Source organism: Lipotes vexillifer, unplaced genomic scaffold, assembly GCF_000442215.2.
Source record: "Lipotes vexillifer unplaced genomic scaffold, Lipotes_vexillifer_v1.1 scaffold329, whole genome shotgun sequence".
Taxonomy (NCBI): Eukaryota; Metazoa; Chordata; class Mammalia; order Artiodactyla; family Lipotidae; genus Lipotes; species Lipotes vexillifer.
In genome coordinates, this window is record NW_006774067.1 from 967,722 (window position 1) to 982,945 (window position 15,224).

The following is a 15,224-nucleotide window of genomic DNA, read 5'->3' on the forward strand; positions in this document are numbered from 1 at the left end:
GCTCTGATTTTTCTCTTTTGCTAATACAATGGGTTATACAATTATATATTAAAGTTATTCAAATTTGCATTTCTTTCATTCCTGTGTAATACGCAATTTTTGATAAAACCTTTCCTTGACTGGTGGCTCTTTGGCAAGGAGACAAACTATATCCAAAATTGAGAGAGTAAAAGACAAAATAATATCAATAGCATAAACTTGACAGTGTACCTAAGAATAGCAATTTAAAAAAAGAAATATCAAGGAAAGTTCCCAAAATTTTAGAACTTCAGGAATACCTTTGGAAAAGCAGTCAGTTTTACACCTTATATAATTATTGTGCCTATGGGAGAATTCTCAAAACTACTCAACCGACTCTATTATTTTTGCTTTTATTTAAAGGTTTACATGCTTTCCACAAACATGCAACAATTAATAGCACCACAAAAGCTTGATGGCAGTAGACAAGCAGCTTGAGTAAAACTCAAAGTTTTAAATATTTCTATTATTAGGAAACTACTGTTTCTTAACTTTGAAGTGAATGCAAATTAAAAGATATATATATATAAATAAAAGAACAGAACAGTCTCTTCAATAAATGGTGTTGGGAAAACTGGACAGCCGCATGCAAAAGAATTAAACTGGACCACTATCTTACATCATACACAAAAATTAACTCAAAATGGATTAGACTTGAATGTAAGAACTGAAACCAGGAAACACAAGTGGTAAGCTCCTTGACATAAGTCTTGGTGATGAATTTGTGAATCTGACACCAAAAGCAAAGGCAACAAAAGCAAAAATAAATAAATGAGACTACATTAGACTACAAAGGTTCTGAACAGCAAAGGAAACCCATCAACAAAATGAAAAGGCAACCTACTGAATGGGAGAAAATATTTGCAAATCATACATCTGATAAGGGGTTAATATCCAAAATCTATAAAGAACTCACACAACTCAATAGCAAAAGAGCAAACAATCCAACTAAAAAATAGGCAGATGATCTGAATAGACATTTTTCTAAGGAAGCCATACAGATGACCAACAGACACGAGAAGATGCTCAACGTCACTAAAATTTGCATACATCTGATAAGGGGTTAATATCCAAAATCTATAAAGAACTCACACAACTCAATAGCAAAAGAGCAAACAATCCAACTAAAAAATAGGCAGATGATCTGAATAGACATTTTTCTAAGGAAGCCATACAGATGACCAACAGACACGAGAAGATGCTCAACGTCACTAATTTTTAGGGAAATGCAAATCAAAACCACAATGAGTTATCACCTCATACCTGTTTGAATGGCTATTATCAAAAAGACAAGAAAAGCAAGTGTTGGTGAGGATGTGTAGAAAAGGGAATTCTTGTGCACTGTTGGTGGGAATGTAAATTGGTGCAGCTGCTGTGGAAAACAGTACGGAGGTTCCTCAAAAAATTAAACATAGAACTACCATATGATCCAGCAATTCCACTTCTGGGTATTTATCCAAAGAAAATGAAAATGCTAACTTGAAAAGATATCTGCACCCCATGTTCATTACCGCATTATTTACAACAGGCAAGATATGGAAACAACCTAAGTGTCCATCGACAGATGAATAAATTGAAATAATGTGACACACACACACACACACACACAATGAAATAAAATTCAGCCATTGTAAAGAAGAAGGAAATATAGCCACATGTGATAACACGGATGGACCGTGAGGGCATTATAAGTGAAATAAGTCAGACAAAGAAAGACAAATACCACATAATCTCACTTACATGGAATCTGAACAACCAAACTCAAGCTCACAGATACAGAGAACAGACTGGTGGAGGGCAGAGGCTGGGGGTGGGGCTGGGTGAAATAGGCGAGGGGGGTTCAAAACGTACAAACTTCCAGTTCTAGAATAAGTAAGCCCTGGGGATGCAGTGTACAGCATGGTGACTATAGTTAATATTGTACTGCATATTTGAAAATGGCTAAGAGAATAGATCTTAAAAGTTCTCATGACAAGAAAAAAAAAATTTGCAATTATGTATGGTGACAGACATTAACTAGATTTTAACGGTGATCATTTTGCAGTGTACACAAGTAACAAACCATTATGTTGTATACCTGAAACTAATATAATGTCATATGTCAATTATACTTCAATTAAAAAAAAAAAAAGAAAAGAAAACTAGGTGTGTGGAAATTTTTGTCTCATTCAGAGGGCAAATAAAGTAAGTAATTTGCACCAAAAAGTAGTTGCCCTAGAGTCTGGGAAATTTCCCTAAATAATGAATTTTAATCAACTGTATTTTTAAAAATCTTATTTCAATTTTCTGGATACATTCATTTTTGAATGAAAGTTTATAAATTGATGGAAAGGTTAAAGAACAAATACTAAACGTTAGTAGGTCAATAAAGTTTGAATTGTATAATTAAGGAAAAAACGAATATCACAAATTTATATAGTTAATGTGATAAATACTAAAGTTATGGTGAACTAACCAATGTTTCATCTGGCAGAAATCTTGGTATTTGGTATGTTTTATAAGCTATTTTACACATTGTTAAGTAAAATAAATATTCCCTGTTTCATATATTATTGCCATTCTTAAAGAAAATACTTCTCTTTGATGTACTCACTAGATATTTGCTGAGTTTAGTTAGTAAGGAACTTTATATGTCAAGAGAAAATATTAAATTCATAGATATGTACGTACTTGAATGGGCTTTCAATAGATGTTGTTGTGACTTTAAAGTGCTTGTATCTTCTGGCATTCATTCTTTCATTTGTAGTAATACCTAAACATGATATCTAAGAGGCAAGAGAAAGCAAACCATTAACTCTCTGAATATTCAATATAAAACAAGTTAATTCTCAAGAGGATCAGGATGGAGTCTGTTTCTGGCTTTCCATCAGGAGATCATCAAACTGGTTTACACAGTACCATCTGACTCTATGGGAAGTAGCTGGTTAAACAGGGAAAATATTTAAGAACAGGTCACCTGGCCTTGTGTATGTGGAGGCATGGACATTATGTATAGACTACCTCTACATCAGCCCCTTTAAGAAGGAGCTTTTTTAAAAATCCTACTTAAAAAAACTCTTGAATAAATACTGATATTTGTAGGTACTAAAATATTAAAACACACACAAAATTAATGGAACCATCAGTCTAAGCTCACACTTATATCCAACTGGATGTATGTAAACCAGGAAAGAGAGAAAAAGTTTTGACGAGAGTAGTAATGAAAGTTAAAAGTTCATAATACAAGAAGAGGGAGGAGAGGTAGAGAGAAAGAGTGAAGAAGAAAGGAACAGCAAACAAAATTTTAACTCTTGAAAAAATTTTAATTACTGAAAAGTAGGAATGGTTATAAAGAGAATACATTGTTATCTTTTAAGCTAGGAGTGAATTTTTAAGAGTTCTCTGCACACTAAAGAACAAATAATGCACTTGCACATACCTGATACATCTGACACATGAGTAATACAGCCACCCACATGAAATGAAAAACACTGTTCAGAAACATCCAAAACATCCAGGGTGAACATGTGGCAATTTGAGTAATATATGTCCAAAATCCATCCTTGGTATAACTGGTCTCACAGTGGAGTCCCCAGTCTAAAATCAGAGTAGAAGAACTCAAATTTACTCAATAATCATCCAAGCACCTCGTGTGAACATTTGTGGTAGGCACCACTTAGAAAACACGATCCAAGAATTAAACTGATGACTTTCAATGCAAGTATATTCATACTCTTAAATAATTCCCTTGTACATTAGTGAAAAAACATATCAAAAGCATAGAAAAAGCAGCAGACAATCCTAAAAACAAACAAACCTGTACTGTAGCGATATACAGCTTTTATTTGATTGGTATTGCATACATACAATATGTAAAAAAACAATTCCTTTATACAAAGATAAGATGATACAGATATGTGAGACTTCTTTGGAGGGGAGGAACATAACACAAGATCACCTTGGTGAGGGGGGCTTTTTCCAAAACAAAATCTACTCTTTGAGAGCTGCTGCCATAAAGAACTGATGTTATTAGTAGGACTATGCTCTCTCTCTCAGGTGTGTTGGGCTGCCAGAAATTAGGTAAAGATTTCTGACAAAATCATTCTGTTAATCCCTATTTGAGGAAGTAACCTCCTTTTTCATTAGGGCAATAACAGAGATTATTCTTAATATCTGTGGGAGGAGGAGGACTAGGAAATCATCCAAGACTTATTTTTAAGTCAGTATCTAATACATCTTTGTGCTAAATACCACCAAACCTGAAGGACAGTAACTAACATTTTCATTTAAATTCTTTCCAAATTATGTTCTCAGTGCAATAAAACCCCATCATTTCTTCTAAGATACTATACCCATATGATCACTGAATGACAACTTATTCTTAACCTTTTAAATATTCTCTAATAGGCAATAATTGTACCTTACTCTTCAAAACATTTCAAGTTCTGCGCAAACTTAACTGTATTTTCCCAGCTGTTTGGTAAGAAAGAGCAACTAGCACAATCACAAAATCTATAAACCACTAGAGTAAAGCAAGCATGTGATGAGAAAAATGTTGGTGTTTTTTACCCAGAAGGTTTTCAAAGCCTATTAAAAGATAATTAACTGATAATTCTGTTTCTTATACTCTATGTTGTGCCCCAAACCATAATTTTTAGTTAAAACACATTTGTCATTATCATATTTTTTGTTAATATGGTAAAGCATGAGTACACAAACACGTGTTTTAAGAAGATAAAAAACTAATTGTACTCACAAGAAATACAACCATAAATCATCCAGCAGATCATAAAAAGCAAGAAGAATAGGTAGCCCATAAAGTATCTATGGTTGCCTGCACCTAAAGAACAAAACAGAAGCAATTTTTTTTAGCTAAGAAAAAACAACTGGAAATACACCTAGGGGTGAGGTAGGGGTGGCGAAATTCCATGAAAAGTGAGATACACCTTGGACAATAATCACATACATTATTTATTTTACAAAATGTTCTTCAAGAAAATAAATGTTTTAATAAATTGTTAAAATAAAAGAATGCTTATAATGACACACAAAGATGTAGTGACTGTAATGATAGTCATTCAAAAGAGTCTTAATGAACCAAATAAATCACAAGTTTGAGCTTTAATTCTACTATTTGCCTTGAGGTTTAAATAGCCCTATTTTATCTTTAGTTTTATAAACTTTAAAATACTACTTTTTAAAGGCTTCTCCCCAACATAGTCATACAATCTTTGTAATGTTTCCCTGCTGTCCTCTCATAAAATCTCCAGGGCCACGTCTCAGACCACTTAGTTCATTTCCTCAGACTATGCCATTCTTGAACACTGAGATATGTATAGTTCTTATCTGTCATTCTTCTCTGCCTCTGTACATAACAACCTTTAAATATTTTTTATTGCCTTACTTTCTTTAGTTTAACTAAAAAACAGCACAATCTGCCTCCTTATTGATTTCACTGTTATCCAATGGAGAAAATAGGAAAGAGTAGGCACCAGAGAGAATTGATAGAGAAATTATATCAATCTTTTCTAGACACTGATTTTATGATGTCTTTTTCCCTCTTACAACTGAGTTGATGTTTTGCCACTCAGAAAATAATTGGGGGAACGAGGGGTATTGTAGGGTGCTAGAATGAACCTTCTACACCTACTTTAATATTGTACTTCATTAGTTACCTAGAGTAATTTAAATGAACAATATATTTAGAAATTACTCATAAAACTTACCTACACAGTTGCCCACCCATGGGCAATGATGGTCGAATTTTGCAATACAGCGGTTGCACACACCACAATGTTTGGACCTCACTGGTTTCCGTATCTGTTAACAGACATGTTAAAAGATTATGAAAGGCACTATACCTAAGAGAGGAAAGCCGAACATTTTATTTTCTCAAAATACAATATGAAAAAAACCCGGTATTTTTTGAAAAGGATTATACCAAGGTTTCCCGAGGAATAGAACCAAACAAAAATCACTTTTGTTTAATAAAATTTCAACTGCAACAACAAAGATGAAGAGGATAAGTCTACTCTAAAATATAAATTCCTAAGATGGGGCAGAACCATCAATTCACAAAAATAATTAAGAATCAAAGATCAATTTGCTGTTGCAATGAATGGTACTATATTTAATTCACAGCCCTCAAATTCCTCAAATATCACTCTTCAGGCTTCTTAATGAAAATGTATTGCAATTAATGGTCATAATACTGGTTGTTGCTTAATAAAATGAAATTGGTTCCTTAGTAAAAGGAAGGTCAATTTAGAAGTGAATAAAAGAGAGCTTTCAAAATTCGCATCATTAATAAAATGTCTTCCCAAAGTTTACAAATCTAGCAAAAAATCCCAGTAAGTGTACACGTCTTTCTTTCAGTGAAAGAGATCTGAGATCTCAGATTAAGGTACAGCACTTCCTCTGCTGAACTGCACGACCTTATCTAAGACAGTACAACATACTTAACAAGTTTAGGCAGTCCCTGTTTGTTTTAAAAAACATAAAATACATTCTTCAGGTCTTCACAGGCAATAAAAAAACTCATGTTTATGATGTTTTAAGTGTTATGAAATGTTTTTCTCTACATTACTCTAAAGCAACCAAGTGAATACAAGAACTCATTAGTGATCTTCAAAGAGCTGCTAGTCCCAATGCTGGATACATGACAAGAGCTACAGCTATTAACCCTTGCAAGAAACAAATTTTGTAATATCCTTTATTGGTGTTTCAATAAAAGCACTAACATTTCCCCAACAGTTTGCATAAATTACACACTATTCTGAGGTACTAAGAAAAAGGCATAGGTGCACTATGCGGTTCTTACATGTATTAACAAATCTGTGGACCCAAGAAAAGGCTAAGTCATTCTTCACCACAGATATGAGACTAAACCTATTAGCAGAAAGAAGTAGGATATATCAAACAAATTTTATCCCTACTTCCAACTCTCAGCTAAGTCTCCCCTTTGGGCAACAGCTGTCAATGAATTCTGCACAAAAACTGACACAAGGCTCCTAAACACAACAGTTGCCGTAGTTCACTTACAGAGCAATTCATTTTTAGAAAATTCTGATCTACATGTGTCTTGTGTATTTTTAAAAGTAAAGATACCCATATAATGACAAATACCTCTGTCAATTTGAATCATTTTATAATAGAACAAGCTCTTTATTTTACAATAACAAATTATCTATCCAGAATTATGCAGCTTATGATAATATATAATAAAATGTTTATGCTATGATGAGAGAAAGTCTTGTTCTTACCATCAGATATTTACTTAATAATGAAACTGTATTGAGCAACTCTATATAAAGAATCTGTTTGCTGACTGCAAGACTGATGCCCTCACAATGAAAAAAGAAATGGTTAGAAAATGTGTTTTCCACTTGGGATATTCTTTCTACCATCATAATTTGGCTATATTTGATAAAAACGGGGGTACTTTTAGACAGAAAAGATTATGTTTCAATAGATGTTAAATTCTAGTTTTGTTAATTGAGGTCAGTATTTTCCGACTAAAACTCTCTTCCCAAATAGCTCTTTGTTACTATGTTATGTTATTGTAAAGTTTAACTGAGTTATTAAGAAGATATCCTAAGCTTGTTTCTGAAGCTGATCACTGTAATCTATCTTTGGATGAAGATAAGGTGCCCCATGATCTATAACCAAGGGGTTATGCATACTGGAATAAGCATCATTTAAAGGACTGCCTCCAACCTAGATGAAAGGCTTCTTATCAGGTATTCTCAAGTACCTCATGCACAAGGAAACTGAAGGGAATCAACTCTTAAATTCATATTTCCCAATTAAGAAGGGCCTCTGCATTGAACTGTCTATAGAAAAGACTGCTGACCCCAAATGACAACAACACCAGGATAAGAGAACAACAGCAGTGGTAGGCAGCTGACCCAAGAATCTGTATCAGCCCTGAAGAACCATCCAACTAATTTAATTGAACTGTTTACCAAATGTTTGTCTTCCTATCAAAATAGGAAGTTATTGTTTTACTTCTGACCATACTTTTAACCCCAATGTTCAGGATGGAAAGAAAATTCTCTAGTGAAGTTGTCTAACTATTCGTGACATGTATCACTGCTTGCTTTGAGTGTACTGCTAAAAGCACATATACAATGTTTGAATGACAATTTGGTATAATTGATTAAATGCATAGCCTATAAAGTGTTAAAAAAAAAAAAAACAACCTGTTTGCTATATGGCAAGGATATCAGCAATGTATACCTGACTTTGTGGAACAGAATTATATTTTCACAGAATAGTAGAGTATAAACATGTCCTAAATGTTAAGAATACAGTTCTGTAAATTACCCATTGTAAAGTACAGAAACAAAAGCCTTTTTAAAGCATGTTTGAAAATACAAAAGAATCAGTCAGTACCCTAAAGTTGTTACCAAGAGTAAAGCAGTATATATTTTGAACACCCCAAATCATAACTGTTAGGTCAAAGAAACAAACAACCAAACAACTGTTTGGTTAAGTGAAACAACTTAAAAGAATCTGTAGAAGTAGAGCTTAGTTTCAAAAACTCATTCCAGAATCCTAAACTAAGTCAATTATCTTATTATTATTCAACTGTTAAGATATTAGTTCAGTTGTAGTATATAACTTAAAAGTATAAAAGGGCATTTAGTTTCAAGCATGATTTGGGGATATTTCCATTTCCATGTAGAGAAATATGGTTTAACCACTGCGGCAGTCCGTATATTTTCCACAAGAACTAATTATAAAAATTAAGCAGAAAATCATTAAAACACAAAACAGCATTATTCTATAGAAATTAGATGTCTATAGTAATAAAACAATGTCAATATCACTATACCTGATTCCATAAGTAAATGCCATTTAATTTCATATATAGCTTTATCTACGATCTGGTTGAATATGACAATGTTTAATATCAATAAAATAGTGCTCTAAGTTGAATAAACACTCCAATACAGATGGATAACTGCTCTAATTGAACCAGTTTAGAGGCCATGTTGTCTTAAAAGTTATCTAATAATTTCCCACTGTGACCTTTAAATATAAGAATAAATTTTCTTAAAATGTAATTAGGATAACAGTATATTAGGGAATCATAGTAAACTTTTGATTTTAAATACTTTTATTACTTAGTTTTTTATCTGTTGAATTACATCTTAAGAGAGAAAAAGAGAATAAGAATGAATACAAATGAATGGCACCACTGAATCAGAAGTGTAGTTAAGGTCTACTATCGGGGGAATAAGCACATTGGAAAGGAGACATCTTTTCACCATCTTTCCTCCTGTACCATGATCTAAAAGGCATTTTGCAGGGGTGGGTCAAGAAATGTGCTCAGTGAAAGAAACTGTCCTGGTTTCCCAAACTCTCTATGCTATGCCACTGGTAGGGGAAGAGGAGAGAGGGAAGAATAAAGAAAAAAATATTACCAAACAGGTACTGCAGAATATACTGAGGTCCAGACTTCCTGTCTCTGCAAGTTCAACTATTGTCTGTGAATTAAAAAAAAAAATTATTCAAAAACAGAACAATACCAACTATTGTGCCATCAATATGAGTATCAATACACACTACTAAATATAAAATAGATAACCAACAAGGAGCTACTGCATAGCACAGGGAACTATACTCAATATTTTGTAATACCTGTAAGGGAAAAGAATATGAAAAAGAAGAAATATATATATGTATAACTGAATCACTGTGCTGTACACCTGAAACTAACACGACACTGAAAATCAACTATACTTCAATAAAAATAAATATATGAGTATCAGCAAACACAATGCTCATTTTTAATTAACCAATGTTTTCAGCTGAAGATAATAAAATCTCTTCGCTTACTTCTGCTATTTCATTATAATATGAATACAGGAATTTTATTTCTTGGATATATGAAAAAGCAACCCTAAATTTAGTTATGGGAATATTTCTCTGAGAATAAAACTAAATGACCTATCCTAAGAACTAGTCTGTATAAGGTTTTGATGATTAAGGGATGAATGTAAACCTAAGTCCAATAAAGAACTGAATCTTCAGAACTGGATTATGACTAAGAAAACCTGGCAAATCAATAACCAGTAATGTCTAAAGAATACTGGAACATAAGGGTAGCACTCTTTATGCAGCCTAGAAAGGGGAAGATTAGACCGTAAGAACCTACTAGTGTTTTAATCCATTGTGGATAGGAAATAATTCATCAGGATTTGTTCCGTTTTCAGAGACTGGATTAAACAGCTCTTAAAATGATCTAATTGCTTCTAATCCAATTCTCTACTTCCCGTGACATCTTTGGATTATAAATTCAGTTTCCTACGTACCTCAGCTATAGATGAGGGGTGCCCTGGATCATATATACAAACATTTCAGTTATTAGAACAATATATCTACACTATCAACCAGTTTAGTGGCCTTCTAATTTACAGTCATTTAACAAACATTTACTGAATGCATGTTTATTTGCTGAAGGTTTACAGAGATGTGTAAACTACCGTTATTTGTCCCTCAAAACAATCATAATCCTTATAAAGGAGAGAAACATGAAACTCTAAAATGTCATGGAACTGTAAGGACTGGCATCACAAGAACACCAAAGGTGAGCACCAACTACACATAATCTCAGTTTGTTTTGAAATTTCTAGTTTCTTTTTGTACTCTATTATCTGTTAAAAAATACTGATAATCTGGCAATAAAACACAAGTGACTAGTTAGATTGTATCTTGCTACCTTTTTCTTTTGTTCCTCTGTAGCTTTAATAATCCCTGGATCTGATTTCCAAGATTTTCCAAAATTGTAGAAAAGTGCAATACTATTGACAAGGAATGGAAGATGGATAAATAAAAAGTTGAGATGTACCTAAAGTTAAGGAATCTAAAGAAGCAATGAAAACTAGTTATTATTATAGGTAAACTTATAATCTGTAAAATTTTATCACACATACACACAAAAACCTCCAAAAAAATACAAGATGGTTTATTTATTACATCAAAATAGGTTACATCTATACATGCTAGTCTATCTATTACATCAAAATAAATACATTTCCCATTCTGCTCATAAATAAGTATAAAAAATAAAAATGTGAATTTTTTATAAACTTTAAATCATGTAGGGTTATCTGACACTTTTGAAAAGTCAGTGAATACATTATTTTTAAATGATCATTATTTCTTTTGACAAAAATGAAGGGACTTCTCATGTTCAAAGTAATTAGCATATTATCAACATTTTATCTATATGCATTAAAATCTACGAAACACTTAGATATCATACCCATCTATTTAAAAGATTGTTTTTACATTCTCTCCGTTGCCATTTTTGCCCACATTCAAGGTGACCTTAATTTTAGAAAAGGTACTTATAAACCGGCTTAAAACAGAAACAGTTTCTATGTTTACATTTTTCTACCTAATGAAAATATAAGAAATGTACTAGGCATTTATAAGTGAAGAATCAAAGACTAATTTCAATAACACTGGGAGAAATAAAGCAATGTTGCTAGAGCAACACATTTTTGGGAAACAAAACATACCATTTTCAAGATTTTACGTAGGTACAAAAGCTATCCATAAAATTTCCCGCGAGAATGGTGCCTTCCCTGTACCAGAGAAGAAAGGAAAGGCCTCATCACCAAAGCCTGGGAAGGACACTGACAGACAGGGACCTGTGTTCACATACTGACTGCACTAACACTTCTCTTCCACTAGTCTCCCCACATAGCTCCTAGTCACATCCCCATAACTGACTGCCCCTAGCTCAAACCCTCTGGCTTGTCATTTCTTCACAAATGTATCATTTCTTTGCTAAAAGACATAAAGATTCCTACTCTGGTCACTTCTTCAGGTCTTCATTACTTATGAAGGCCCCCATGTACATGTAAAAAACAAACAAACCAAAAGATTTAATAAAATGTTAGGCTGGGAATTCCCTAGTGGTTCAGCGGTTAGGACTCCTCACTCTCACTGCTGAGGGCCTGGGTTCGATCCCTGGTCAGGAAACTAAGATCCCACAAGACACAGGGTGTGGCCAAAAAAAAAAAAAAAAAAAGATTTTATGTAGTACAAGTATCATGCAAACATTCTGTAAGACATTTGGACATTATCATGTATACACACTCTTTACATTTCTTATGAAGCACAGGTAAGAAAGAACAGCTTCAGGCTTCCCTGGTGGCGCAGTGGTTGAGAGTCTGCCTGCCGATGCAGGGAACATGGGTTTGTGCCCCGGTCCGGGAAGATCCCCCATGCCGCGGAGCAGCTAGGCCTGTGCGCCATGGCCGCTGGGCCTGCGTGTCCCAAGCCTGTGTTCCGCAACGGGAGAGGCCACAACAGTGAAAGGCCCGCGTACCGCAAAAAAAAAAAGAAGAAAGAACAGCTTCATGAATGAAACAATCCTATATTTGTTTGGTAAATATGAAAACACTAAACAACCACTTAAAATACAAGAGGAAAAAAAGGAAGAAGAAAGAGTAGTTAATATCACCTGCCATATATAAAAGTGATTTCTCTTTCTCCAGTCCCCTATTTATTCCCAACTTTCACCATCCTTATTCCCCAAAATCCATGGGTACAGCCAGAAGAGAATAAACAGAAAGTCAAATTTTCAGTTCTTCCAACAGCAAAATTCGCTTAAGAATAAAGCTGGATAAATGTATGTGCAACGAATGCTGAACTGTGGCATTTTTCAGGGCAGTATCTTATTTTAACAGTTTCAAAAAGTGCTAACATATAAATATATAGGTCAGATTCTTACAGCCTGGATTAAATTTGCAGGGAGCTAACTAGCAGCTCAGTAAATGACTACAGGTTTGAAAGGGGTATTCAGGAATTAAATATCAGATGAACTTAAAGAATTTCTTTGCTTTTTTAAAGGTAAAGAGATTAGATATCTTCAAATGGTAGTTTAAACTTAGCTTTAGCAATAGATCAGTGCAGTTAATTTAAAGCATTTAACAGAAATAATTTTTTGGCATGGCTGTTTTTTGTAAACCTTTTTTCCTAATGAAAGTTAGAAAACACTAAAAAGCATAAAGACAAAAACAATAACTCCACAACCCAGAGATAACTCCTTTTATTTTTGGTATTCTGCACTTTTAATCATAATTGAGATCACTGTGTATTTATTAACATTAATAAAATAACACTTATTTATCACTGACTACAAGCCATTTATTTAGGCTGCACAGAAACCCTATGATAAAGCCTGCTGCTATCCCCATGATAAAACTGAGGCAGAGGTTAATTAAGCAGTCTAAGATTAAAGAATGGATTAGAGGTGGAGCTGGTGTAACAAGCTAGGCTCTTACTACCTATGCTATTCTGCCTCTCCAAAGTGCTCTGCAGTATACCCTGGGTCATTAAATATTATGGGAACAATATCTTTGGGTATGAACATTTTTATTGCTCGATATTTATTTTTATACCATCAGATTATTTACAGAAAGATACACCAATTTACAACCCCACTAGCAATATATATTTCTTGATCACTATGTTTGCACTAGCATTGAGTAAAGGAAAAGAGCTGCGAATTTAGAAGCAAGAGAAGCACTATTTTATTCTTAATTTGTATTTATGTTTTTATGCTTAAACATTCCTCCAATTAGAAATAAAACAAATACTTGTCATCAGCATTTTCATTTAAAATGTTTATGGAATCTTCTTTTTCCATTTAACTCTTTAATCAACTTGGATGTTATTTTGATGCCTGCTGTGAACTACAGCTCTAACTTACCATAATACCCCCAAAATGAACCAAAAACAGTCAATCAAACCAATCAAGTGATCCGCAAAATGCAACCAACAACTTTGGAAAGAGGACAAGCCACACTATACCATAAAGTTCAAACTGGAGGTCAAGGAAAGATGATGATTCTGGCGAGACAGGCCACCTGGGGTAGTTCTTAATCCCACCTCCATCTGTATTAGTAGTATGGGAAATGTGGATGAAAAGACAAAGTCAGAATTCTTATCAATCCCACCCTGGACTTCTGCTACGGACTGAATCATGTCTCCCCTCTTCCAAATTCATATGTTGAAGCCCTAACTTATAATGTGACTGTACCTGGAGATAGGCTCTTTAGGAGATAATTAGGTTAAATGAGGTCATAAGGGTGGGGCCCTAACCCAACAGGACTGTGGCTGTTTAAGAAGAGGAAAGAAGAGATCTCTCTCACTCTCTTCCTGCCATGTGAGGACACAGGGAGAAGGTGACTGTCTGTAAGCCGGGAAGAGAGCCCTCACCTGAACACAACCGTGCAGGCATCCTGATCCAGAAATGTGAGAAAATTAATTTTTGTTGTTTAAGCCACCCACTCTAGGATATTCTGAAATAGCAAAGATCTAAATATCAGAAAGAAGTCATTTTTCTCTAAATTATTCTATAGCTTAAATAGGATTTCAATCAAAACTGCATTAGGGGCTTCCCTGGTGGCGCAGTGGTTGAGAATCTGCCTGCCAATGCAGGGGACACGGGTTCGTGCCCCGGTCTGGGAAGATCCCACATGCTGCGGAGCAACTAGCCCCGTGAGCCACAATTACTGAGCCTGCGCATCTGGATCCTGTGCTCTGCAATAAGAGGCCGCGATAGTGAGAGGCCCGCGCACCGCGATGAGGAGTGGCCCCCACTTGCCGCAATTAGAGAAAGCCCACGCATTTAAAAGAAGACCCAACACAGCAAAAATAAATAAATAAATATTTTAAAAAAATTTTCTGTCTGAACGATTTGTCCATGGGTGTAAGTGAGGTGTTAAAGTCCCCCACTATTATTGTGTTACTGTTGATTTCCTCTTTTAGAGCTGTTAATATTTGCCTCATGTATTGAGGTGCTCCTGTGTTGGGTGCATATATATTTATAATTTTTATATCTTCTTTTTGCATTGATCCCTTTATGTAGTGTCCTTCCTTTTCCCTTGTAACATTCTTTATTTAAATGTCTATTTTTCTGTTATGAGTATTGCTACTCCAGGTTTCTTTTGATTTCCATTCTTAAGGAGCGATTTTTAAAAATTTAAGTAGAAGTGCAAAGGGCTAAAAAGAGGTAAGATATTCCTGAGAAACAAAAAAGTTGGGAAACTTGGCCTACCAGATATCATGAGTTAAGAATAAAGCTACAGTAATATGATAATACAGTACTGGTAAGGCACACAGATCAATAAACTGAATAGAGTACAGGAAGCTTGACAAATATCGAGGTTGATACTGCAACTGAGTGAGGAAAGAGGGTGTTG

The 15,224-nt window shown here is 34.3% G+C and overlaps 1 protein-coding gene across 1 annotated transcript in view; it reads right to left on the minus strand.

Annotated features, from left to right (window-relative positions):
• Positions 1–15,224, minus strand: part of ZDHHC17 (zDHHC palmitoyltransferase 17) — a 113,078-nt gene that overhangs the window by 2,987 nt on the left and 94,867 nt on the right. The window contains exons 11-16 of the mRNA XM_007448750.1: positions 10,724–10,848; positions 9,426–9,488; positions 5,724–5,817; positions 4,754–4,837; positions 3,437–3,594; positions 2,689–2,783 (exon numbers count right to left, since the gene is read on the minus strand). Of these exons, the coding sequence (XP_007448812.1) occupies positions 2,689–2,783; positions 3,437–3,594; positions 4,754–4,837; positions 5,724–5,817; positions 9,426–9,488; positions 10,724–10,848 (619 nt within the window). The remainder of the gene's footprint in view (positions 1–2,688; positions 2,784–3,436; positions 3,595–4,753; positions 4,838–5,723; positions 5,818–9,425; positions 9,489–10,723; positions 10,849–15,224) is intronic.